The 24,531-nt window shown below is 38.9% G+C and overlaps 1 protein-coding gene across 12 annotated transcripts in view; it reads left to right on the forward strand.

The window, feature by feature from the left end:
- The window catches only part of GRIP1 (glutamate receptor interacting protein 1), a 309,100-nt gene that overhangs the window by 254,233 nt on the left and 30,336 nt on the right, over positions 1 to 24,531 (forward strand). For 7 of the 12 annotated variants that reach the window (XM_063155105.1, XM_063155110.1, XM_063155102.1 and 4 more), the window contains 6 exons: positions 6,037 to 6,184; positions 7,780 to 7,949; positions 13,236 to 13,391; positions 18,251 to 18,437; positions 19,789 to 19,934; positions 20,936 to 21,016. In XM_063155105.1, the coding sequence (XP_063011175.1) occupies positions 6,037 to 6,184; positions 7,780 to 7,949; positions 13,236 to 13,391; positions 18,251 to 18,437; positions 19,789 to 19,934; positions 20,936 to 21,016 (888 nt within the window). Of the gene's footprint in view, positions 1 to 6,036; positions 6,185 to 7,779; positions 7,950 to 12,345; positions 12,502 to 13,235; positions 13,392 to 18,250; positions 18,438 to 19,788; positions 19,935 to 20,935; positions 21,017 to 24,531 lie in introns of all 12 variants that reach the window. The other 5 variants (XM_063155103.1, XM_063155114.1, XM_063155113.1 and 2 more) reach the window with 4 other exon arrangements.

The following is a 24,531-nucleotide window of genomic DNA, read 5'->3' on the forward strand; positions in this document are numbered from 1 at the left end:
AAAGTGTATTACATAAATAAGTGACCTCCCATGCCCCCACCTCCGCACAAAAAAACCCCAGTATTTAAATAACCATCACTCTGTAAGAGACTTGGTTGGTCATCCAACTGATGTAAAAAAAATTAGTAAATGAAAATGCCCCTACAAAAGAAATTTTAAATGGTAGCAAAGTAGCCTAAGTGCTTTACGATGTAGATGAAGGATAGGGGCGAAAGTGGGGTTTTGTCAGCTCTTTTTATCTGTGACTTGGTGAAACCTGGAAAAAGAAAAGAAGAAAGGTATAAGTGAATTGAAGCAGAAAGGAAGGAGAATAGCAGAGAAAAGCTTCCCTACTTGCAGCAGATCTCTCTCTTGCACACACATTTTTAGTTGTAGCTCTTGTTTTGCATGAGATCATGGAAAAGACAGACAGACAAGTTACTGCCTATCTCTATGGCAATCTCAGAAAAACATGAAAAGGGACATAGGGGAGCCACAGTATGATAGAGGACTATGAACCTCACACAGCTAGGAATGCAGTCTTGCACCGAACTGTGAGGAGCTGGGACAACTTTAAGTGTGTCAGTCTTACGGAGAAAATGTTTTAATGGACGCCAAAAAATGGGGGGCTTGGGCTGGTATTCACGTAAAAGAAATACTCCTTAAGAATACAAAAACCACACAGAGAATGACAAGATTCATTAAGTGTAGTTTAAGATACTGTCTGGCAGTAATGAATAGTCTGTGGGTGAATGAAGAAAAGTGGATGTGAATGCACACAGAGTCCCTGAGTGCTTTCACAATTGCTCTGCTGTCAGCTGAGCAGTACTGTAAGGGACTTTGCAAAATGGTCTGTATGGAGAGCGTCACTGCTAAAACCACACATCTTAGAAATTAAATTCATCAAACCTGTTAGAAGTCCTGCCTGTTCTTTGGGTTGGTTATCTGGTCTCAAGTTTGAACAGCTAGCTGTGGATTTCAAGTGCCGTGTAAGATTTGTACCGGCTTTGATTTTTGCATTTCAGCAATCTAGCTCCCCTAAGCAGGGGCAAATACTCAGAACTCATGGTGGTAAGTGTGTGGTATTTTCATCCATTTCTGTTACAAAAAGCAAAAAGCTTTTAGCATTTCAGCTCTAGTTTCTTAACACAGAAAACAGGGAGGCTAATCCCTAGCACACTGATTCTGGACTGGCACAACCACATCTACTGTGCTTTCCTCACCATTGATTATTCTGTCAATCATAGAATGATTTATGTTGGAAAGGACCTTAAAGATCATCCAGTTCTACCCTCTGTGCCATGGGCCGGGACACCTTGCATTAGACAAGGTTGCTCAGAGCCACATCCACCCTGGTCTTGAACACTGCCAAGGATAAGGCATCCACTATTTCTCTGGGCAACATGCTAAATAGGTACATATGTAGAAAAGAGTTTCTCCTACTTTTTTTTTTTTTTTTTCAGGTAAGGCAAGGGAAAAAGCCAAGCACTTGGATTTCTTTAAAACATTCTGCAGCTTCTCTGGGCAACCAACCCTGTATGTTATTCTCAACTGAGACTAAGATACCAAATAAAGGCACAGATTTGGTTGCTTATTCTGTGCTTTACACATCAGTTTCATCACTGCTGCTTTTAAGTACCTTCTGCTTGTGTGCTGAGCGCTGACAGTAGCTTGTTGGGATGTCTCAACCTTTCACTGCGATGGAGTGTTTTGTGTTGGACCCTTTCTGGAACTCACACTGGCTTGTGTACACTCTGCACACGCTTAGTTCCCCTACATTCTGTTGGGTTTTGTTAAAGAAAGCAAGTTCAAGGAAAGGCTTGTGCGTTTCTGCATTTAAGGATTTGTGAGTGTCCATCTATGAGAGTTTACTCAACAACTTCTTTGGGGAGCAGTCAGTGCTGTCCCTTATACATCAGAGCTGTCACATACATGATTGCTGAGCAGGTACTGGAAAAGATTCATTGATTTTTGTGAATTGGAAAAAGAACAAAGAGAGCAGAGGAAAGCAAGAATGTAGTCTAAGGCATTTGGGAGTAATGGGGGATTGAAACTGATTTCTTCAATCTTTCTGTAAGTGTTCCTACATTTTGCTCTTAAAGGCAAGAGTGTCAAAATTTCAGGTTTTTTTCCACTTCTTAACAATCTTCCTTAACTTCACTAAGATATGCATCTCTAATCCACTAGTCTGAACATGAGGCATGCAGGCACCGGGTATAAAAATTAGGATTACAGAAAAGGAGAAAGAACATAAAGTCTCAGGTGTGCTGAATGGAGAAAAGGGAGCTCCTACCTGAGGGAGAGATTGCTTTGCTTAGAATCATAGAATCTTTATGGTTGGAAAAGACATCTAAAATCAGCAAGTCCAGCCATACTTGCTATCTGTGGGCTGCAAAGATTTTGTATGAAGGGAACAAAAAAAAAGGTGTGAGGGGTAGAAGAGCACACTTCTTCAATCAAGAAAAACTATTTCTGTAAAATACTGTCTTCTGTTTTTAACATAAGTGAGACACATTTAAATCTGTGAAGGTACTGCTACAAAGGTGTTAAAAGTTTGTGTTGCAAGAACTACAAGGTTTGAGGACCTGTGCATTTTTTCTGGTCTGAACAAGCACCTTGCCAGATTTTTTACTACTATCAGTCAGAGAATCACAACAGAGAAGGCTACAGGGACCTGCTATACACAGTTTTAAGGTGAAAACCTGGTTAGTCTAGACTAAAAAGGTTGGTTTCCTGTGAATTTGGTGTCATTATTGATCACAAGCTATGACTGAAGCTTTTCCCTCTCTAGGGCAGTTAAAGGTACTGTTTCACGTGTAGATCCTCTGCTGCCTAATACCAGCAGCTCACTTTCTGGTTTCCCCACTGTGGGAATCCTAGTGTTTTTTGTCCTCTACCACCCACCAGTTGTTGACCTGGATTTCAGATACCATGAGGATCAGTAAGGATTAACAGATATATACATTTTTGAGGACATAAAGAAACACATGCAATGTGATGTCTTTATCAGGTTAAAAATACATTTTTCAATTTTCAAAATGATTTGTGATTATCTTTTGAGGAAGAGGAGGTTGGTAACACTGCTCATTTTATTTAAAAAAATTCTAAATACTATACTACATACTATTTATACTATACTAAATATAGTATATTTACATATCATGAAATTATATCCAGAATAAAACCCCTTGTTTCCAGTGATTTAAGCTGTCAAATAAAAAAGGTGTGCTGCTATGTAGCTGTATTAGCATGCAGAAAGCAATGCTACTTCCTCTGGGAGGTTTTAATCAAGCCTCTTGTAGTGATTGAGATGCAACACTAAAATGAGAAAAATTATTAACAAAATCAAAAATCTAGAGTGCCTTTCACACAAATATTCATCAGTGTATTCATCAGTATCTTATGTAATTACGTAGTCAATAAATCAACATAGTGTGTAAGTGCTTCAGTCATGGTGTAAATATCTTAATGACTGGAACATCTTCACACATGAATAATTTATACCTGTATGATTCATTTTTCATATCCACGCTTTACTTCAGCATGAAAAACTAATTCTTCTCTGTCAGAGAATGTGTGCTTGATTATTGCCTTCTTTCTCTTCCTTGTGCTTCTTTTCCACCATTAGACACACTCCATTTCTTCTCTTCTGGTTCCTCTAATGTAGTTATCTTATTTATTCATCCTGTCTGCCTTGGTTTGTGTCCCAGTGCATTTCAACAGGCACCTGGGAAATAACACTCGGGCATAAGCTGCTTGTGCTTATGCAGTTTCCCAAGTAACTGGAAAAAGGACCAGCATCTTGAAAGATTTACACATTCTCAACAGATATTTGCATTCAGTTTCCTCTCCTCAAGGCAGCCATTGCAGAAAGAACTTGTGCAAGTAGAGCTTTGCCATTTTCTGGATCAGTATGAGTTAAAACCTTTGCCAAGGTACAGATGGCAAAAATTGTTTGAGTCTTTTTCTCATATATTTGCAAATGTGGAACTTGTGTGTAGCTCCAGAAACCACTATAATGTTCAAGATGAAAATAATTGCTTCTCAGTGCAGGAATGGGAATAAGGAATGCTTAAATTCTGCTCTGCTGCATATGTTTATTTGGCTGTTTGCAATGCACTGCATGAATCCTGCCTTACTTAGACCTTTAACCAAGTCATCTAAGACAGCAATTTCATTGTGATAAACTCCTTCTTTAGTTAGTAAGAGAAAGATAGGTAAGTTAGTAACTTTAGTTAGTAAGATAAAGACTGCTGAGGGCAGTTCATCCAGCTTTAAAGCTACTTAGTGCTTGAAGCTCCAGGCAGAAGTGCTATTGGGTGGACTCTATTCTTTTCTTTTAGCTCAGAATTTAAACATCAGTTCAAGTTTGTGGAACAGCTTATTTTGTAGTGCCTCTGAAAGTTGAGCCTTTAAAAATTCAACCCTAGTTGTGTACAGAAATTGTTAACTCAGATTTAATGACAACTTTCAAAATTGCTGAATCTTGCCTTCATATCCTCAGATTTTGAACTTGAAAAAAAAAGAAAACCAGCAGGAATCTAAAAAATTATTTCAAGTTGTAGGGGGAAAAGGAGTTCTATAATAATCAACTGACACTTTTCTGGTATTGTATGTTATTCCATCCAACCTTTTTTCCATTTCTATATGCAGAAAAGATATAAAAATATCTTTACCTACATTACACTCTAGTGAGGAAGAGCACCTTCACTGAGTTCATCATCCTGTCATTCAATTTCTTGTATTATTATATAGATTGTTAGTTTTGTATCCTAATACAGTTTTACTGTTACTTCTGTGCCAGTATTACATTTTTTGACGAATTTTTTAGATTTAGGACTGAGTGGAGTATCTTATATCTGTCCTCTCCTCCATACTTGGAAGCCCAGCTGCAGCTCTTTTGCAGCTTCAATCTTAGTGTCTTCTGAGACACATCACAATTGATTGTTGTCTTTGTATGCTCACAGCTGGTTCCAGTATGTTGTGAATACCAATCTCTCCTGCTTGCTGACAGGACAGTTGGTAACTTTGATCCAACATAAGTCTTCATTTATTCAGTTTTTTCTTACTTTGACTGTAAGCACCTCCAAAGGTTTCTGATAGCACTTTGTTTGTCTCAATCTTTTAATATCCTTAAAGGACATCTTCTCTCACTGTATCTTACTTCACTGAGTTATTGATCAGTGGGTATTGGTTAGTAGGAGTTTTCAGCCAGTCTCCACAATGTACATCATCCTGATCCCTGCCTGCTTTGTTTTGGCATTTAGGAAGAAGCCTGCTCTGTTTTTGCTCTGTTGTGTCTAGCACTTGTTCTCTAGGGTAGTTTCTCACCACAGTCATCAATCATGACTGTTGCTCCAACTTATTTTCCTTTTTTCTTTATTCAGTGTTGATCACTTACTGTCTAGGTCCTGTTGTGAGGCAGTATTTTATCCAGTGCAAGGATGCTAAAAGACTCTTCTGAACTTCCTCACATATACTTTGCTTTAACTTCTACTGTGTATAGGTGTCATGCCTCCTACACTTTCACCATTTTGGCCTTTCTTTTGTGAAGGATTTCTTGTAGACCCTTTCTTTATCTTCATTTGATTATTAGAACTGCTATCTACAGACCTTCATCTTCTTTTGTGGAAATCAGTTTCGCTTCCTTCTCTAACCTATTCAGTGGTTCATTTTTTCAGATAATTTTCGACTTTTAAAATTAATTCTGTTTTTTCAGCATGTCTGTTTAAATTCCAGGTAATGTTTATCTTCAGTTGTTCAAGAGAATGATTCACTAACACACCCTGTTTCCGTCATCTGTTTCATCTCGATTCTGACACACTCTTGAAACTTTCAGACATCCCAGATTCAGAAACTTCCTCTTGTTTTTATAATTTTCAACATCAAGAGCTGGTTATTGACTCCTTGAATTATGCTATTCCAGTATTTCTTGAAGAGGCATGTTATCTGGTCAGAGAAATAGAATAGCCGTGGAGATTTTATGTGGGGAAACATGAAAATGGCATGAGTACCACATTGGTATAATACTGATCTTTTGTTGTCTAATTTTAACAGATTCAGTAGCAACAGCTTCTGGGCCACTGCTAGTTGAAGTTGCCAAAACTCCTGGTGCTGCTCTTGGGGTCGCACTATCTACCTCGATGTGCTGCAACAAACAGGTCATTGTCATAGACAAAATCAAATCTGCAAGTATTGCAGACAGGTGAGTGTGACAGAGGACTGACACTGCAGGTCCATGCATCCATTTTACTTCTTTTTCTGTTTGGTCTGGTTTTAAAGGAACCCTTCCCTCTGTTGAGAAAATCGACTGAACCAGGTCCTCTCAAGGTTGCATGTCTTAAAATTAGCACTTTGTCAGCTGGCTGTTCCAGAGTGCCGAGTCCAAGGCTTCATCTATTTTAGCTCATCCGTGCAGTATTGGGTGACATAAGCCAGCCCCCGTGTAGTAGTGACTGGTGCTTGCACTGTGCAGCACAGGAGTCTGGCTGTTAAATGTAACACTGTGGCAGAGATCAGGATTTAAAAAAATAAACATTACCCACTGGAATTCTTGAAGTAAGCCCACCATATGGAACAGCTGTCAAGGGAAGTAAATTTTGAGGCTTTGCAACCTTGGAGTGTTCTTTTAGGATATATCACTCAATCTTGTGGCGCAGTGAAATGGAACTCCTTATGTCTGGATTCTTCTACTGATATTTTAGAATACAAGTGAAGTATAAGGAAGACTGGCTTCTGTATTTTTAAATTGTTTTGCTGTAATATTTCCACTTCATTTAAACCTTCAAATAAAACCATTTAAACCATTAAAATTATAGCTAGATATTTTTCCCCAGTGGTCTGATCCCCTGCAACAAAGTTGTGGGATCTTTCCTGGGGCGTGTGTGTGTGTGTGTGTGTATGTGTGTGTTTATACATATACAAGATATTTCTATATTCATATCTCTATTTAAATTTTTTTTAAATATTACGTTTCAGCAGCAAATTCTTCCTGCATGTCCCCAGTCACCCTACCTTGTAACTCCTCTTTGGCAATGGTGCTTTTGGTAGCACCCACTTGTAGCAGTGAGTCTACAGCTCCTCTGTGGGCTTTTCCCTACAGTAGAAACTTTGAGAGTGACGGCCATTGATCCAGGGGTGTTCTCCAGTTCAATGGTGCAGGATGCTTTAATTTTCTCCCTCTGTTTTTTCCCATTTCGCAGGGGGTAACCAATTAAAGGAGCTGTCCACTTGACTGGTACGTCGGGATGCTGACTGCTGTGTTTGCATTTCTCAACTCATCCAGTAGCCAGTCTCTTGAGTGCAGCAAAATTTAGCAGATAGCCCCCTCCCCACCCCACTCCTAGAGTCACCATGCTAGCCCTGGTTTCATTATTTGTTTGACTACTGCATAATTTCATCATCATTTACAGCTTTTGTACTAATAAATGTTTGAATTATAACTCAAAAAATGATGAACTGGGTGCTTGTGTGAGGGATATGTGACCAAGTTATTTGAGTCTCCTTAAGCTCTTCTCATTTTATCCTGCTGCCATTCACATATATTTTAGAGTCAGCTACCCCATTGCAGTTTGCAGTTCTGTGAGTGATGTCTTGGCATATACTGTATTAACGGAATTGTTTTTAAGGTTTGTACTAATAGAGTTAAAGTCTGACCAGTGACAGTGCCTACAAAACACAAATGTCTCTCGAAAAAAAAGAACATGTTCATAGTTGTCATGACCAGTTTGAAGGCAGAAAAACTCATTGTGCAAGCAAATAGCATACCTGATCATACCAAGTTTTTCCCCTTTTGTATAGATGTGGTGCATTACATGTAGGAGACCATATTCTGTCCATTGATGGCACCAGCATGGAGTACTGTACACTGGCGGAAGCAACGCAGTTTTTGGCTAATGCAACTGATAATGTTAAACTGGAGATCCTTCCCCACCACCAGACACGGCTAGCACTGAAGGGCCCAGAGCACGGTAAGAGGATCTGTAGCACTAATTGCCTCTTCTCTTGCTTTCTTGTGCTTTGCCTGCCCATGCTGAATGATCAAAGCTATCGCTGCGGTTTTGTCTGTAAGTGTTGTTTCAGCTCCCCACATTATGCTTCTGCAGTTTCTGAGCAGCTCTGTGTGTTCTTGGTCTTAATGAACCCTCTGAGATTCCTATGGCCAGAGAGGGAAACGTTTTGCTAAGAAATACCTCTACAAACTTGCAAGTGCACATAAAGACACCTGTTGACTCTACTGTTGCAATTGTTGGGGGTGCTATGAGATTCTTCAGTAAATTCATCTCTACATTGATTCTTTAAATTTAGAGTGGGGAAGTAGTACCACAGCCAAACTTATTTTCAGCATATTGATTTGATAGTTGTGGTCAATTAATAACACCTGTTCTCCCCTAAAATACGTAAACCCCTCCCTTACTTTCTCTTGTTAATGGCATTATTATTTATTGCCACCATCTTTTAAAGTGCTTCTGAGATTGCTTCACAGGTTCACTGTCAGGGCTTATGAAAACTGTTTGGAAACAGTTTCCTGGATTGCAGACCTTTTCACTGTGATTCTTACTTCTTACCAATATGCTTGAATAGAATTGCTTTCCATTCTCAAATCAAATGTTTGTAAAATGTCTTAGTATTTGAAGATGGAGGCTGCCTGTCTCGTCTTCTAACTAATTGGGAGAAAGTGGCTAATTCACAGTAATCCTTAAATTCAGTCTGAAATAGCATATGATGATAGGCATCAAAACAGTAACAAGGGTTTTCAAATACACAGAGAATAGATACATGTGTTGCAGCATGAACCAGTGGCTTAATTTTTCTGAGCCTATGGTACTGTGCTTCTGCCTCCTCTGGACCAAGACAAGATTTCTGAGGTCTTGAAATGTCAGTGATGGTCATGGATATTCTGGGACATCCATGCAGCATCCAGGTTGTCCCTTGATAAGCAGTGTTCTAGACAGTTTCTCAGAGTGGGGAATACTGAACTAGTGACAGAGGAGACATTCATTTCTCCTAGACCAGGGTGAAAAAAAAGTAACCTTTGTAATTACATGTTCTCCCTGTACTCAGCTCTTGCCCTTTTTTACTTAAGCTGCTTAGAGCCACAAGGAGCAGAGTGATACTGCACAAGCAGAATGAGTTGGAGCCCAAATTTGCAGTGTACTCCCATTCCTTTCAGTTATGACAGTACATTGCAAACAAATCTTTCTCTTTTTTTGAAGCAAAGATATAATGCAATTAATTTCTGATGGTTAAAGAATTTTGAAGACTGTTTTTTGTGGGAAGACAAATGCTGAGGCCAATGATTTGTGTAGATGATTATATTACTTGAAGCAGTTGGTTTGTTAACCAACATTTTAACAGATTGATGCTGTAAATATTCCAGTAACCAGTGTAGATGCTTAGAAAAAGAAATGCTCTTGCTATGCGAGAGTTAAGAACTGTCTGTTACTAAATCATATCGAGGTGATCAGCAAATGATGATCTATTAGAGCATCTTTTGGGGGAAAATATCCCTAATGTTATAAAGTTGCTTTCTTCAGTTAGGCAGAATAACTAGGATGTTTACAGACCGTTCCAGCCCCTAATCAGGCAGTGCTACCACAATATCATGACCAATTCAAGATGTAACAAGCTTTATGGAAGCAAGTTCCCTCTTAGAAACAACCTTTTATCAGGTGTGGTATGACCTAGAGGCTGCAGAGAGTGAAAATCTCCTTTGCTTTGTCTGGAATAAGCTGAGTCATTAGGGCTGTACCTGCTGAGCTCAGTTATTGGTCTTGTGGGAATATGTTAGGAATTTAAAACAGGCAGGAAAGTCAGTATATAAAATAAACTGAAATTTTAGCCCTAAAATAAAGTGAAGAGCTCTATAAAATATAGGATTCTTTTTCATGTTTTTTTTTTTCTTTATACTCTGCTGCTGACATTCATTTCTCTTGCTGCCCCATTAGTTTTATGTTTACTATACACAGCCCTGTACTGGAAAAGCTGAAATTATCACTAAATTACTATGGTTACACACAAAAGGATTTTCTTGTACAGAACTTTTATTGAATTGGGACTATCCTTCTACAAGCTGAGCAAACTGAATTTGTGTACTTTCCCACTTTGTAGGACATTTTTATCTCTACTCTCGGCATGAAAAAAAAAACATTAAGAAAAAAATCTCAAGGACTGGCAGATAATTTCCTGCTGGAAGCAGTCTTTTTAATTAAACAAGGCTCACAGCAGGTTGAAAATAATGAAAATCCACCTGGCCACATTGTTCTTATCAGATTTTAATTTTTTCACTGTAGTTAAAGTTAAGGAATCTTGCTGTCTGTGCACGTAATTGAAGAGACGATTCCATCTGAGAAGACATTCCAAGTCTCTAAGACACATAAGGCCATATCAGACTGCTTCTGGTGTTTCCAGGACTTTTCTGGCTAACATGAGATTTTCCAAAGTCCCTGAGGGTGATGGTCCTAGCAGGTGAGGAACCCAGGGGGCACAGATTCCAGCCTGGTGCTGGCATTGCACCTCTACCTTACTTTTGATATTTGAGATTGGGGCAAAAAAATAATTCTTTTGATTCAAGTACATGCCAGGGCACAGTGTTCTCATGGAGGATTGCAGCTCCAGGGCAATCTGAGTGAAGACACAGGGCCAGGTCGGGGAACTCCAGGGCCTGCAGGGTCTCCACCACTCCACCAGGCTGCAGGGACACGGTGAGCCCCTGTGCTCTCCTTTCCCTGTCCCTTCCCTGGTGTGCCCTCCATAGATCCACCCTGCAGAGACAGGCATGGCTCTTGAGTCAGGGGGGGTAGTACAGCCAGGCAATTAGCGCATCACTGCTCCTGTGATACAAAGTGAAACCAAGGGACGGCTTTCCTTCTGCCTGAGCGCAGGGCTGGCTGTAGTGGCTGCCCTTTCCCCCCCTTGTTTTGTTTCATGGAATAAGATATGAGCATAAGGTGTAGGTCCAACCTAAATGCTCAGGGTTTTGGGCTCCTGTTAAAGGCCAGCATGGGGACAGACAAGTCTGCAGCCATTTTAGCAGACATTTAGCCATTTTAGCCATTTAGCAGGTAGCAGAGGGACACAGGTAATACAGCTCGTGGGACAAAGACAGCAAACTCTATGTTTTATAGAAACAGAGACAGTTTAGATTAGATATTAGGAAGAAATTCTTCACTGTGCAGATGGTGAAGCACTGGGACGGGTTAGCCAGAGAAGCTGTGGCAGCCTCATCCCTGGAAGTGTTGAAGGCCAGGCTGGAAGGGGCCCTGAGCCACCTGGTCTAGTGAAAGGTGTCCCTTCCCATGGTAGCAGGGTTTGAACAAGATGGTCTTTAAGGTCCCTCCAAACCCAAACCATTCCATGATTCTGTAGTATGGGCAAATCCCTTGGTGTTTTGAGACAAAAAATTCAGTGAATACTTCCCAGTTTGAACTGTGCCTTTATGGTTCAGCAAGGGTACAGACATGCTGAATTTAATGATGAATATATTGTATTTAATCAAGGGAGACTTCAATCCCTTTACTTTAAGATTTGACAACTGAAATGCTTCCTGTTCTCTTAGTAAATACTAGTCTTCACTTTCGGCACATAGAACCCACAATTAAATAATTAAATACAGTATCAAATTTCATCCAGTGAAGGATTATTTTAAAGTTTTGAAGATCAAGTTAAAAAAAAAAAAAAAACAAACACAAAAACCACAAAACAAAAATACAAAATTGCAAATCCAGCTAATCAATAAGACCTCTTTTCTTTATTAACCAGGTTTCAGGATAGTTTTCCTGCTTCTGGCATTGGGAAGTCATTTACTGCACAGAATAGCATAATGCCAGCAATAGATTGTGGCAAAATTAAAATGTCAATAGAGTAAATTGAAATGGCAGGGAAGCATCTCCATTCTAGCAGTGCCATGTAAAGTATCTGGTTGGTCTTTTTAAAATAGATTAATGCAAGCAGAGAGTTATTAACCTTCAGTTAGTGGTCATATGTAATATCTTAGTATTTTCTGAGAAAGTTTGCAATCTTAGCTCTGTAGCCAGAAGGAGATAAGAAATCAATTCAGTAACCATAATTTTTGAAACAAATATAAAAAAGAAAGAAAAAACTCAATCAGAAATGTTTTTCTGAGAAAAAATATTATTTCTGCTCCTCAAGTTAGAACCCCCTGATAAAAAGACAAGACCAGGTTATTTATTTTATTTTATTTCATTTTATTTTGTTTTGTTTTGTTTTATTTTATTTTCAATTTGTTTTCTTTCTTTCACTTCTGGTCTATAGTTTTTTTTTATTTTGTTTGTGCAATTCAGTTACTTTTACCTCTTCTTTGGTCCTTTTGTTTTCTGATTTTCCATCATCCCTTCATGCGGGCAGTGAAGGTTGAAAGAAGCAACAGGCAACTTACCTGGGATTCGTGTGCCAACAGCCAGAGCAGCCTCCTCACCTACCACCATTATAACACCTACCACCCTGACCATTGCAGGATGCCAGCCTTGAAATTCCAGAAAGCATCTCCTCAAAAAAGCCTTCGTAATGTTCACACCTTTTCCTGCTGACATACTCACTTCTCCTCTTCTTCTTCTTCCTCCTCCTCCTCTCTTTTCTTCCTCCTCCCTCCCTTCTTCTTTCACTCATACTTTTCCCATTTCAGGCTCTAAAACCTTTTCAGTTTTATGGATGCTACACTTTTTCATAGCCATGCCAAGGTTATTTCTGACATTTTACACCTTTTCTTCTCTATAACAAAGCAGCCTTTGTAGGCAGGAAAAGGCTTGAAAATTCTGAATTAATCAGCTCTTCTTCTATGTATGAGTAGACCATTGGATTGGAAAAGTCTATACAAAGCATGATTTTTGAATGCAAAGCCTTGCTTACAAATCTTTGTCAGAAATTACCTACTACAAAAAGGCATTTCTAAAATCAGTGTATCTAAATATATTGATTTGCATTAGTCTGGGGATATGTGTTGAAAAGTTTAATTTCACATGGTTTTCTTAAAGTAAGTTGTATACTATGAATAATCTTTTGTGTCTACATTATCTTTGTTAGCTTCCAGCAAGTGTTGTCACGAAATGCTGGCTTTACTTTTTCCTAGGGTCACCTGTGTGGTTTAAATATCTTTGTTATTGGAAGTGCACCAAGCATTCCTGTGCATCATACACAGCCTATACATAAAATGTTTGATTCATTGATGAGTTACAGGCATGTGCCGCACTCTTCTGTGAAGACTGAGTGCTGTATGCCAAGTGTTTGATTTCTTACAGCAGCTCTGGTGTCTTCATCCTTCTCTCCTACCTCCATGAGTGCATACAGCCTGAGTTCCCTGAACATGGGGACCTTGCCTCGCAGCCTCTACTCCACCAGCCCACGGGGGACAATGATGAGGCGGAGGATGAAAAAGAAGGACTTCAAAAGCTCCTGTAGGTGGTAACTGCATTTCCTCAAAAATGTGCAGTGAATGAATGGGTGGAGGAGGGGGAAGATGCAGAAAAAAAGCACAGTACCTTAATTAAACATATATTTTAGACAGAAGAGAGAGTTCCTGGTAGACGTAGGGAAACACAAGGGTGAAAATATTTGTCCAATGCTAAAATGAGATGAGTAGATGCTGTCTAGCATAACTGTCTCATCTGAAATTTATAAAGGAATATTTTTTTCAGACAGTGCTGGAAGAGTTTGTTATACCATTACTGAAGTGATTTTAAAATTCCTTTTTTAACTCTTCCTATGTTCATTAGGGAATAGTCAAAAGCAGATTGCTGGTAAGCTCAACCAGCTGTCACATTAGGGAAGGCAGAGCTTGCCACAGCACCTCCTAGGTAGTTCTAATGTTTACATCTACATCATGACCTGTACAGTCATTTTGGTGAGGGAGAGCACATTACAGTGAAGACTAAGTAGCCTCATTTGACCACTCTCTGGGACTCAAAGCATGGATTGCCTCTGAGTCAGTCATTTCCCAAGCCAGAACAGATCTATTCAGGCTGTTCCATTTTGCATATTGCTAAGCATTCACTGGGCTAGAAAGAGTGTGGCTGTGTCAGTGCATTTTTTCCCAGACTCCATGAGAGTGCCTCCTCTCTTTGGGTTTGTCTGTCTTTGTGCAACCCACAGCAACTCAGTTCCTCCAGAGCAGGGAGGTGAGAACTGCTCTGTAAATCATTTGCTCTAGGTAACAGTGCTCAGAAGTCCACTCTGAAAGAACTGAGCTGCTGCACATTACAGCACTGCTGCTGTATTTTAAAGATTCCCCATGTTCATAGTAAAACCAGAGCAAACCAGCAGCTTCCAAGGCCAATCACTACAGAATTATGAGAACACATTAGAGACGAACTGAGGTTTTGCTTTCTTGCAGTTTTTGTTGCTTGCTTGTTATTTCTTCTGTAAAGCACATATTTTTGCATAACATTTGCCTGTAAGTGCATTTTTTGTTTTTAATCCGATCAGCCATTTTTCACAGCTCATCTATTGACATGTTAGCTTCTAATGCATTCTTTTTGGTCAAGGGGGGATACTGTGTCTGTCATGCTATGGTATCAGTAGAGATCCAGCTCTTACACCTTCTCCTTTGTGCTTGAGAACCAGTAGTAGTGTTACACTAATAGTAATTGATTTGAATAGTAAAATCAATGCAAAAAATTGTTCATCAGTTGTGCTACGTTTTAGCTGTTCAACAAAGGATGGAATCCTCATAGCTAATCCTGTTATGGATCTTGGACACAGCTGTAACTTGCGCTGTTAAATTTTTCAGATATTTTTCCTTCGAGGAAGCCTTGTCTGTGTTACCTTGAAAGACTCAAAACAAGGCCAGTGATGTGGCATTTAGGGGAACAGTCACATACTTATTGCAGCCCACCTAAAAGATTTTTCAAGTCAGAAGGCCCTGGGCATGACAAGCTGCTATGAGTAAACAAATCTCTAGATAGGAGAAGTTAGGACAAGGCTTAGTTGTGCAGTAGTTTATTACCCATTTGCATTGTGAGGTCTCGATACAGAGCATTACAAAATACCTGAAACTGGCCCCATCACTGAGTGGTCAGTGCCTCAGTACAACCTGTGACTGCATCAATAGCCCTGAACTGGAACTGGCTGTGGAGGAATTGGCTGGCCAGCCAGACTTGTTTGCTCTTTTTGTGGGTTTGCTTCTCAGCCCATGCAGAGTTCCTTACTCTGTTAGTAGACTTATACCCATACTTGTGACAGCAATAACAGCCCACTTTAGAGACCCACACTGCTCTGGACCAGGATAGAGAATGTCCCATCCTGTATCTTTCCACTATCCATCAACAAGACTTGGAAAACCTCTCCCTTTGTGGGAGGCTCATGAGAACCAGGTAGATTGACTGCTGTGCTTTTCATGGAAAAAGAGTAGCAGAGTCTTTAATTTTTAGTGGGATTTTTTTCTTTAATCCAGTTGGACCATTTGAGAGTTTTATTAAAGTTTATTAAATCTTTTAGAATGTTACTTGGTAATAAAAATACATAGGTTGCTATAAAGTTTACATTGCCAATTATTTAAGAATATTTGCACAACATAATGTGATCATTGCATAATTCATGAAGATGAAGTGTGATGGCACGATGGGTTAAAGACTTCTATCGTCATGATTTAACAATCATTGCATTAGTTATGCAGATCCTTCTAAACATGTGACTGTAAAAGTTGGGGGCATGCCCTGCTGCCACATGCTTTTTTTGTCGCTTGTTTTCAGGTTTTATTCTTCTTCTGCTTTTGTTTGTTTGTTTAAGGTGTGGGATTCATTGTTGGAACACTTACATTATTATTTCATTAAAGTTTAAATCCTGAAGTATTTTGCATTAGTTCCCTATTAGTGGTTGCAAACGAGCCATAATTAATACCAATTTACTTTACCAGGATTGCATATGTGGTAGAAGTTTGAGAGAGTTTTAGACATGCACAGGTGCTCTTTTCTCAACAGCTATCAGGAGGAATTGCGAATATTTTTTAATTGCTTGTAGGTCAGAGTGGGAGACTGGAGGCATAATAACCCATAGATGCACCTTGGAGCACATCTTGTTCTGCTTCTTGTATAACTGTGGGCATAAAAGTGCATAATCTTCAAATTGATGATCATGATTTGCATAACTGCAGAGCATATAGCAAACCAGCCCCCAGGAATGTTGCTAACAGTTAGATGAGAGCTATACAAGTATGCTGGCATGTACCCCTAGCAATAGCAAGCAGTGTTCACTGGAAATACAAACACATTCATGTCTCCTTTTAAAATCAGCAGTGCTGCTTCCTGGCCTGTATAAATTCTAATCCACCAAGGAGCCAAAAAATGTCACTGTTTCTTGCTGCAGTTACTGTTGAGTTACAAACCCCAATGTGCTTTAAGTCATGGGTTTTGGTACCTGTGACATTTTATATTTTGGGTACCTGTGGCATTTAGAGTCTTAGGAAATATTGATTAAGAGACATGATTAAGAAAGGATAATTTTAATCTCTGAGAGGTTTTTTTTGTTCCTGTTTCACTTTCCTTTTCTTTTGGAGTGGAAGGAGTTCCTAATTATCATACTTAAGTGTCGACATCATCAAAATGTTTATCAGAGTGAGTTTTAAATCCCGCAGATAGTGACTTAATTTCCCAATGTTAATTAAAACTTTTACTGTCTTTATTTCAACTGAAAGTTGAAATAAATTTTATGAGATATTTAGGTTCCTAGTAGGACATTACAAAAAGAGTAAGAAGGTTACAGAGTCAACTAGATACCTGCTGCATGGAGGGAATAGAGGCGTAAGCGATGGGAGATAGAGATGAAGGTAACAAGCAATTGTTATATGACCTTTAAGAAAGGGAAAATTGAACTTTTCTTTGCCCTAAATTAAGATGTTTCTAGAAGGTGTCTTAGGTATTGTATTAATTTATTTGGTTTCATTATATTTTAGCCTTTGCAGCAGTGAGGGCTGGAGAAACCTATTTTTCAGATGCAGTAAATGCTAAAGCTGATGGAAGTTTCTAAGAACAGATTTTTAGTATTTGTATTTGTGTTTAAGCATATCTTATTAAGTGCAGATAAAAGAAAGAGTAAGAAGGAAGCTATTGAGTATCTGAAATTATTCTTTAAAATGATTCTTAGAATTCTTAGAAAGAAAACTTAAAACAAGATGTGAGGAAGAATTCACAGTTACTTGGAAGAGACAGTTTTAGTGTGGGAAGGGGCTTTGCTGGGAGAAAACAAAAAATTGTGAGCTTTTTGGCAAGTGAAAAATTTTGCAAAGATCTGTCATTGGCAGCTGTGACACATCAATCAGATTTATACTAACTGATATAGAGCAAAATGCCGATGCTTGCAGCCCCATAGTGTGGGAAAATACTTATATAACCTCTGACATCTTTTTACAGTTGCACTAATACTGTCTATAATGTCAACATTTTTTTTCCCCGCGTCAAAGAAAAAAAAAATGCACAAGTAACCTCTCCCTCAAATAAACTACGAAATTTTACCTAATCCTTAGCAGACATGTGTATGACATGAAAGGCAATAGTTTGTCACTGGGGGAATTCAAACCATAATACAATAGACATTTAGACAGAGGTCAGGGGGGCAAAGATGCAGTCCTTCCTTTTACAGGTAGTTTTTGTCTTGATCTGTTCTGCAGCCTTTCAGAAAAGGTGTGAGTAAAGCCTGAGTTTCTCATAGAAGGGTCCCAGTGGCTTTGAGAGACCCCACAGAACCTTTTTTCTCACAATCCCTTGAGATACACTGGTTGGCAAAACAGGGTGGTTTGTTCAACTGCCATACATTACCCAGTTAGCCTGACAAATGGCTGACTTATGGTAAACACGTACAAGAAGAAGGCATCCTTACTTCTTGCAAGCAAGCCTGATTCGTGTGCTTTGTTGCTAACTACAGTGAATGGCTGTGAGATGTTCAAAAGAGGAATCTGCCTGAATAACAGCTGGGCTTGTGCCTCCAATTGCCTTAGTTCCTGTTGAAGTTCTGCTTATCCATGCCTCCAACCTAATGCAAACAGAATTCAAGGATGTCCTGAGATTTTTGGAGTGGGGATATCAAACACATTTATTTTACTCAGAACAAGAATTATCTTTTTGCATTCCAGCATACAACCAGATGTTTTCTATTATCTTATATGCCATAACTGTTTATACATAATTTATAAACTCTAGCCTAAATTGACTTTTAAAGAGACATTTCATTGACTAGATTTATTGTAAAGAACAATTTTCTCAAAAAGCAATGAAACTTCTGCTGTATATGAATGTCTTTCCTCCTGGTCTGCTCTGTTTTATAGTGTCTTTAGCCTCTAGCACTGTTGGTTTGGCTGGGCAGGTGGTCCACACAGAAACCACAGAAGTGGTGCTGACAGCTGACCCCATAGTGGGGTTTGGGATACAGCTCCAGGGTAGCGTGTTTGCTACCGAGACCTTGTCCTCTCCACCCCTCATTTCCTACATTGAGGCTGACAGTCCGGCGGAAAGGTGAGCTCTTGGACTGACTGCTGAGTGCCTTCCATGGCCGTTCTCGGGGGCTTTGGGCTTCTTGCTGTCTTCCATGTTGTGACAAATTGCAGGGCCTTGCTCAGTGGAGTGGGGCAAGTAATACGCTTTCTGTTCTGACAATGGTGGTTCATGCACTTGGTCAGCTATAAAAGAATGACAAGCACCGGTGTTCTGACCATACAGAGTCCTCCAGAAGGAGACTGGAAGCTATATTCATGCAAAACAAAACCAAAAAAAAGAAAAAAAATCAGAAAAACCAGTGAAGTCAAAATAGTGATAATTGAGTGTGCCGGGGGAAAGCTATAGCCAGCTCTTTTCAGTTTTGGTACAGAATCAAATCTTAGGGAGTACCAGAATTTTGACTTACTAATTATTTCAATTACATTTTTATGCTTAAAAATGTATTTAATCGTGTCATGGGAATGATAGCAGCTGCACAGACAAGCACCAGCTGCCATTTCACCTGCAGCCCAGGGTCAGAGGCACAGATGATGTCCATGGGTGGGGTGGAAGCATGAAGACCCCTCTTCCTGGGTCCCAGCACCTAGAGGGCATGACCCATACTGGGAGTGCTAGATAGTGTCGTGGTGCAAAGGGGCAGCAGCTTCTGTGCCTAGGTAGCTTGGTGAGATGCTGTGCCATAATTGTCCTTCAAGGTCCGGTTAAGGTGTTTGATCAGGTGGGTCATATCAGAAACTGTGTGGCCAGCCAAACCAGGGCAGTGATCATGTCCCCGTGCTTGGCACTGGTGAGGGCACACCTCAGGTGCTGTGTTCATTCTTGGGCCCCTCTTTATATGAAAGACATTGAGGTGCTGGAGTGTGCCCAGAGAAGGGCAATGGAGCCAGTGAAGGGGCTGAAGAACTCTAACAAGGAGCAGCTGAGGGAGCTGGGGGTGTTTAATCTGGAGGAAAGGAGGCTCCAGGGCAGCCTTATAGCTCCCCACAACTGTCTGAGAACAGGGTGTAGCCAGGTGGGGATTGGTCTCTTCTCCCAGATAACACACAACAGGATAAGAGGAAATGGCCTCAAGTTGTGCCAGGGTGGGTTTAGATTGAATATTAGGAAATATTTCTTCAGTGAAAAAGGTTGTCAAGGACTGGAACAGACTGCCCAGGGAAGAAGTTCAGACTCAATTCCTGATGGTATTTAAAAGACATGTAAACATGGCAAATCAACAATGAAAGGGTGGGCTTGTCAGTGCAGGGTTAATGGCAGGGCTCAGTGATGTTAAAGCATTTTCCCACCTAAATGATTCTGTGATTCTGTGATACTGCTGGTTCTGGTAACATGCACATCTGATGATTGTTTTGTATCGTTTTGTACCAAGGTGTGGGGTGCTGCAAATAGGAGACAGAATAGTGTCAATAAATGGTGTCCCAACAGAAGACAGCACATTTGATGAGGCCAATCAACTGCTCAGAGACTCCTCCATCACCAACAAGGTCACTTTGGAAATAGAATTTGATGTTGCAGGTATGAATGTCCTGTTATTCTGTCTTGCAAGAAAAATGAAGAAATAAATCCCAAGTACATTGCAAGTGTTAGGAATCTGAGGTGGAGGTTTTCTTCTCACATCTACACCATTCAGTTTTCAAGTGACTTATTTGAAACGTGGTTTCTTGTACAGCCTTCTCATTTCACACAGCCCTGCAGTCTACTTCTGAAAGCAAATAGAAATGACAGGTCCTGTAGTAAGATCTGGTGATTGTCTCTTCTCTGACTTATTTCCAGGCATTTTTCTGGCCTGAGATAGAAATGTTCTGCTAAACAGAGACAAATTACAGGCCAAATAATGAAATGTTTCACAAGACAGAAAATTATTAAAAAGGGTGGATAAACAAAAAAATCTCTTGAGGTGTTTCACTTACAGTATTAAAATAACAGAAAATTAATTTATAAAGGTCAGAAGAATCATTGTTAATTTTTCTGGTATTATTACTAATGGCATTCCTTTATTCTGTAATGTGTTTAAGCACACAGAATATACCCATGAAATCACAAATTGTGTATATCAAGTACACATTATGTGTGTGCACCACTGGGTTTGTTTCCTTCCCACTAGATGTTACACCCATGGCAGTTACCTTAGTGGGCAGTTAAAAATAAGTGCTAGTCCTGCAGCAGCAAAGGTCAGAAATCCTCATGACCCAATCTCCTGTCCTTTTAATTAAAAGCTGTCTGCCAGCAGTGAAATTTTCCCATGTGCTCACAGAACTTGCATATGAGCTAAAACCTGCAGTCTCAGCTGGCTGCTGGCCCATGCAATCTCCACAAATTCAGTTAAACCCTAAAAAAAATTGAGTAACCGTGAAATTACCGGTAGAGTTATAAATCATATCTCCTTCATTTTAGCACCCGTGTTTCATCGCTGCCTTGTGACTCTGGTGTGATTTCATCAACTTACATGCATAGTTCCATGCTCGTGGAATTGCTGTGCCTTATAAATTATCTAACAATTTAAATGTTTTTAATAGAATCAGTTATACCAAGCAGTGGAACATTTCATGTGAAACTACCAAAGAAGCATAATGTGGAACTTGGCATCACCATAAGTTGTAAGTACAAGGGTTTATTTTTCTGACCACATTTATGGGGTAATCTGCAGATAGTAGATCTTGTAGCTACAGACTAGCATTTCTTTTGGTACAATTTTTTTTTCCTTTTTCTACCTTCTTTTACTCTTTTTCTCTTTTGAAATACTGTTCTGTAATATGTTTATACTCCCCTTCAAGTAGTTAACAAAGCCAGAAGTTTGCCAAGTCTAATGTTTGACTTACTCCTTCACATGCATAGTGAATATGTAACTCCAATTAAAGTTACTTATTAAAAAGAAAATCAGAATTAGGTCCATGCAAAAGTATTTCCATAGCTGGGAAGTTTATAGCAGAGTCTGTCATGGTCCCTGACAGGCTCCTGAACAGAACCCCTCTGAAGGGTCTCACGGATATGAGGACCCACATACCTAGGGTTATTTTCTGCTTCAGAACCCAGGTACATCCTCAGTCTCTAGAACGTTTGGCCAGTCCTGAATGTGCAGCTCACAGCAAAATCTCCTTTCACTGAGGATTGCAGAGATTGCTGAAGAAAGCCACAAGAGCTGGCATCAATCTGTTTCTCAAGAAGTATTTGTTGCTGTGGTTTGAAATTAAAAGTGTTCCTATATTTATTTTGTGAGGAGAGAGTGAAACAATGTGTTAGAACTGGATTTTGACCAGGTGAACTCCAGCATACTGAATTCAGCTCTTGAGGGAAGGAAAAACAATCCATATCAAAGTTAATGGACTTGACACTGCAGAATCTGGTGTCATTAGAATTAACATTCTTTTATGGCTGTGGCCTTTCTTAGGCTATTAGTCTTCCTTTGGAGTTTTTCATGTGTCTTGGGGCAAGACTGTGCTTTGTCTTGTATTCTCAAAGCTTTTACCAGCACAGTGGAATATGGTTAATCAAAAGTACAGCAGGGATCTCAGTGCTTAGGATTACATCTCAGGAACAAATGAGAGACACTGCAGGCCTGTTTGTTTGTGTTGCACACTTGAATGAGTGTGATACTGTTAGACTCTGTAAGATGTGATGTGATATTTGAAGCAAAATCATAGGTCTACATGTATCTGTGCAAATGAAAATATTGAGAAATGAGAAAACCTGGAGCGAGGCTGTTCTATTTAAATGTTATTCTTAAGACTGATAAAGGTTTTTAAGGTTATTGAAAAAATATGATCTTAGTAGTAATTTGATTTGTGTTGTTTTTTGGAATGCAGACACCTACTTTTTTTTGTCTGTAGGAATAAACTTTTAATGGAAAGCTAATGTTCTTGGAATTTAGTTTTTAGCACTGTTCTTACAAACTTTGCATGCCTTACTGATCTGGAATTTAATTTTAAAAAATTAGTGCTTTATAAAATTAGTGCTTTATATAATCAGAATAACATGTGGTTGGTCTTAGCTCTCTGCTTTTGTGAATATACTGCAGTATCTTTAACGTATTTAAATTAAATTATCTCTTCTATATAATAATCTCATTAGTAGTATTTAATTCATATAAAATTTATCTAGGATAAATTATTTACATTGTTTTAAAGGGTTTCTATTAATAACTGGTAGAAGTCTTGAATTGTTGCATGTCATGCTTGCTTTTCAGTGTTTTGCTCTGTTTTACCTAATTAACTGCTAAATAAGGCAATATGATTTGAGGAATACAAACATTTTATATTCATTTTGTCAAATTTCTGTCAGGGCACATTAGCATGCCATTGATTACTGATATTTTCAGAAAGCTATATGATTTCTTTTAAGGAACAAATACTAAAGGAAACTTGGCAGAGTTGGTATGGATGGGGGGATGGAGGTGATCAGATTCATTCACTTGTGGGCTTGATCTCTTAAAAGGCCTACAGACCTGTTTCATCCTCTTCCTTCTCAAGTTAATGGAGTTAATGGTAAATGAGAAAGTGCTATTAAAACATTACAGAGAAACACCTTTCTTACTTTCCATATCCCCCATTTAGTTTGGGATTTGTATAAGAAAGTCAGGAAATTACCTAATCTGACAGACAAGACAGACAATTTTTGTCAGACAGGAAGTGCAACTTCACTTTGGACTGGCATGTGAGCATTTGTCTATTTTTAAGTCCAAGAGTTCTTCTAGGTCAGCTGTTAGGAGTCAGAGATCCTAGAAGAGGAATTTATTTCTCTTTCTTGGAATTGTTTTCCATGGTAATGAGCACCAAGAGTGCTTGCACAGTTACAGCCAGGTGCTTTATTGAAGGCATATCTGAGATGACACACAACACTAAAGACAAATAAGCTAATTCATAGGCTTTGAAAAACAAGACTTGTAATAGGAGAAGAGACTTTCTTTAGTTTCAGATTTATTAATTCAAGGGAAAAGTAACAGAAAACATTAAAAATCCCCTTAGATGGCATAACCCCTTAAAAGCAGGAGAGAAGAAAGTTTCATGAGCATCACTGTTCATATTAATCCAGGGCTCTGAGTTTTGGATAGTTCATATCAGTTATCTCCCAGTATAGTGGTCTTGCCTACTGCTGCCTTCCTACACACATTGCAGTCCTATCATTTGTCCCTCAGCTCTGCACTATCTGTCTAATTTATCAATGAAAAATACTTACACTGAATATAGATCTTATTTCATATTTTCATATTTTGCAAATATACATGACCTTATATTTCATGCTTCACAAATCACTAGTTTCACACCCAGTTACCTGATTAGAGCAAATAGAAGGCCTCAGTTCTTAAAATTATATCATCCAAATTAAACACAGGAGTGTTCCTGTGCATGTGATTATGCTTTTGTAGCAGAATCATTCCCTAGAAGAAGGAACATTTACAAGTAGTGCTAGTAGTACTCAAAGCTGTTCAATTTATTTGACATTGACTTGAAACCATGTAATGAATATAGATTTTCTTTTCAAAGACAAAAACCTTTTTTAAAGGTTTTTGAGGCAACTGGCTACTTTATCACAGACTAATTATTTTTTTGTCAAGAACATTGAATGATGTCCAGTAAAATGACTTACTAGTGGATTCTGGTAATTGTATTTAACAGCTTTTTTTTTTTTTCTCCTTTCCTTTTCTTTTTTTCTGTCTTATGTAAGATTCTGATATCCTTACTGGTAATGAACTGCAGCACCTTGCTTCATAAATAATCTCTCTGAAGCTAATGGGACTATTCAAGGAATAAGAGGCTGCAAAGCTGGTAAGAATATCAGAATCTCACACAAACTATCTTCAGTTTCTCTGAGTCACTTTGTCTAGCAGCTATACCATAGTCAGCTTTATTGTTTTTGTATTTCATTGGAAACAAGCTTTGTAAATACCTAAAGAAACGTTGACTATGAGAATTTATTTTCTAAAACATGCTTCTGTGTATTTTGGGATTTCATCTGGCAAGCTCTACTTAATTTTGAAGCATTACAGGTAATTCTTTTCAAGACAGAAAAATATCAACAGATTTCTCAGCGGCTCCACATGAACCAATACTTACGGAACAAAAGAGCTGCATCAGTGTAATTTTAAAAAACTTATTTATCTATTTATTAATCACAC

Source organism: Melospiza melodia, chromosome 4, assembly GCF_035770615.1.
Source record: "Melospiza melodia melodia isolate bMelMel2 chromosome 4, bMelMel2.pri, whole genome shotgun sequence".
In the NCBI taxonomy this organism is placed as follows: Eukaryota; Metazoa; Chordata; class Aves; order Passeriformes; family Passerellidae; genus Melospiza; species Melospiza melodia.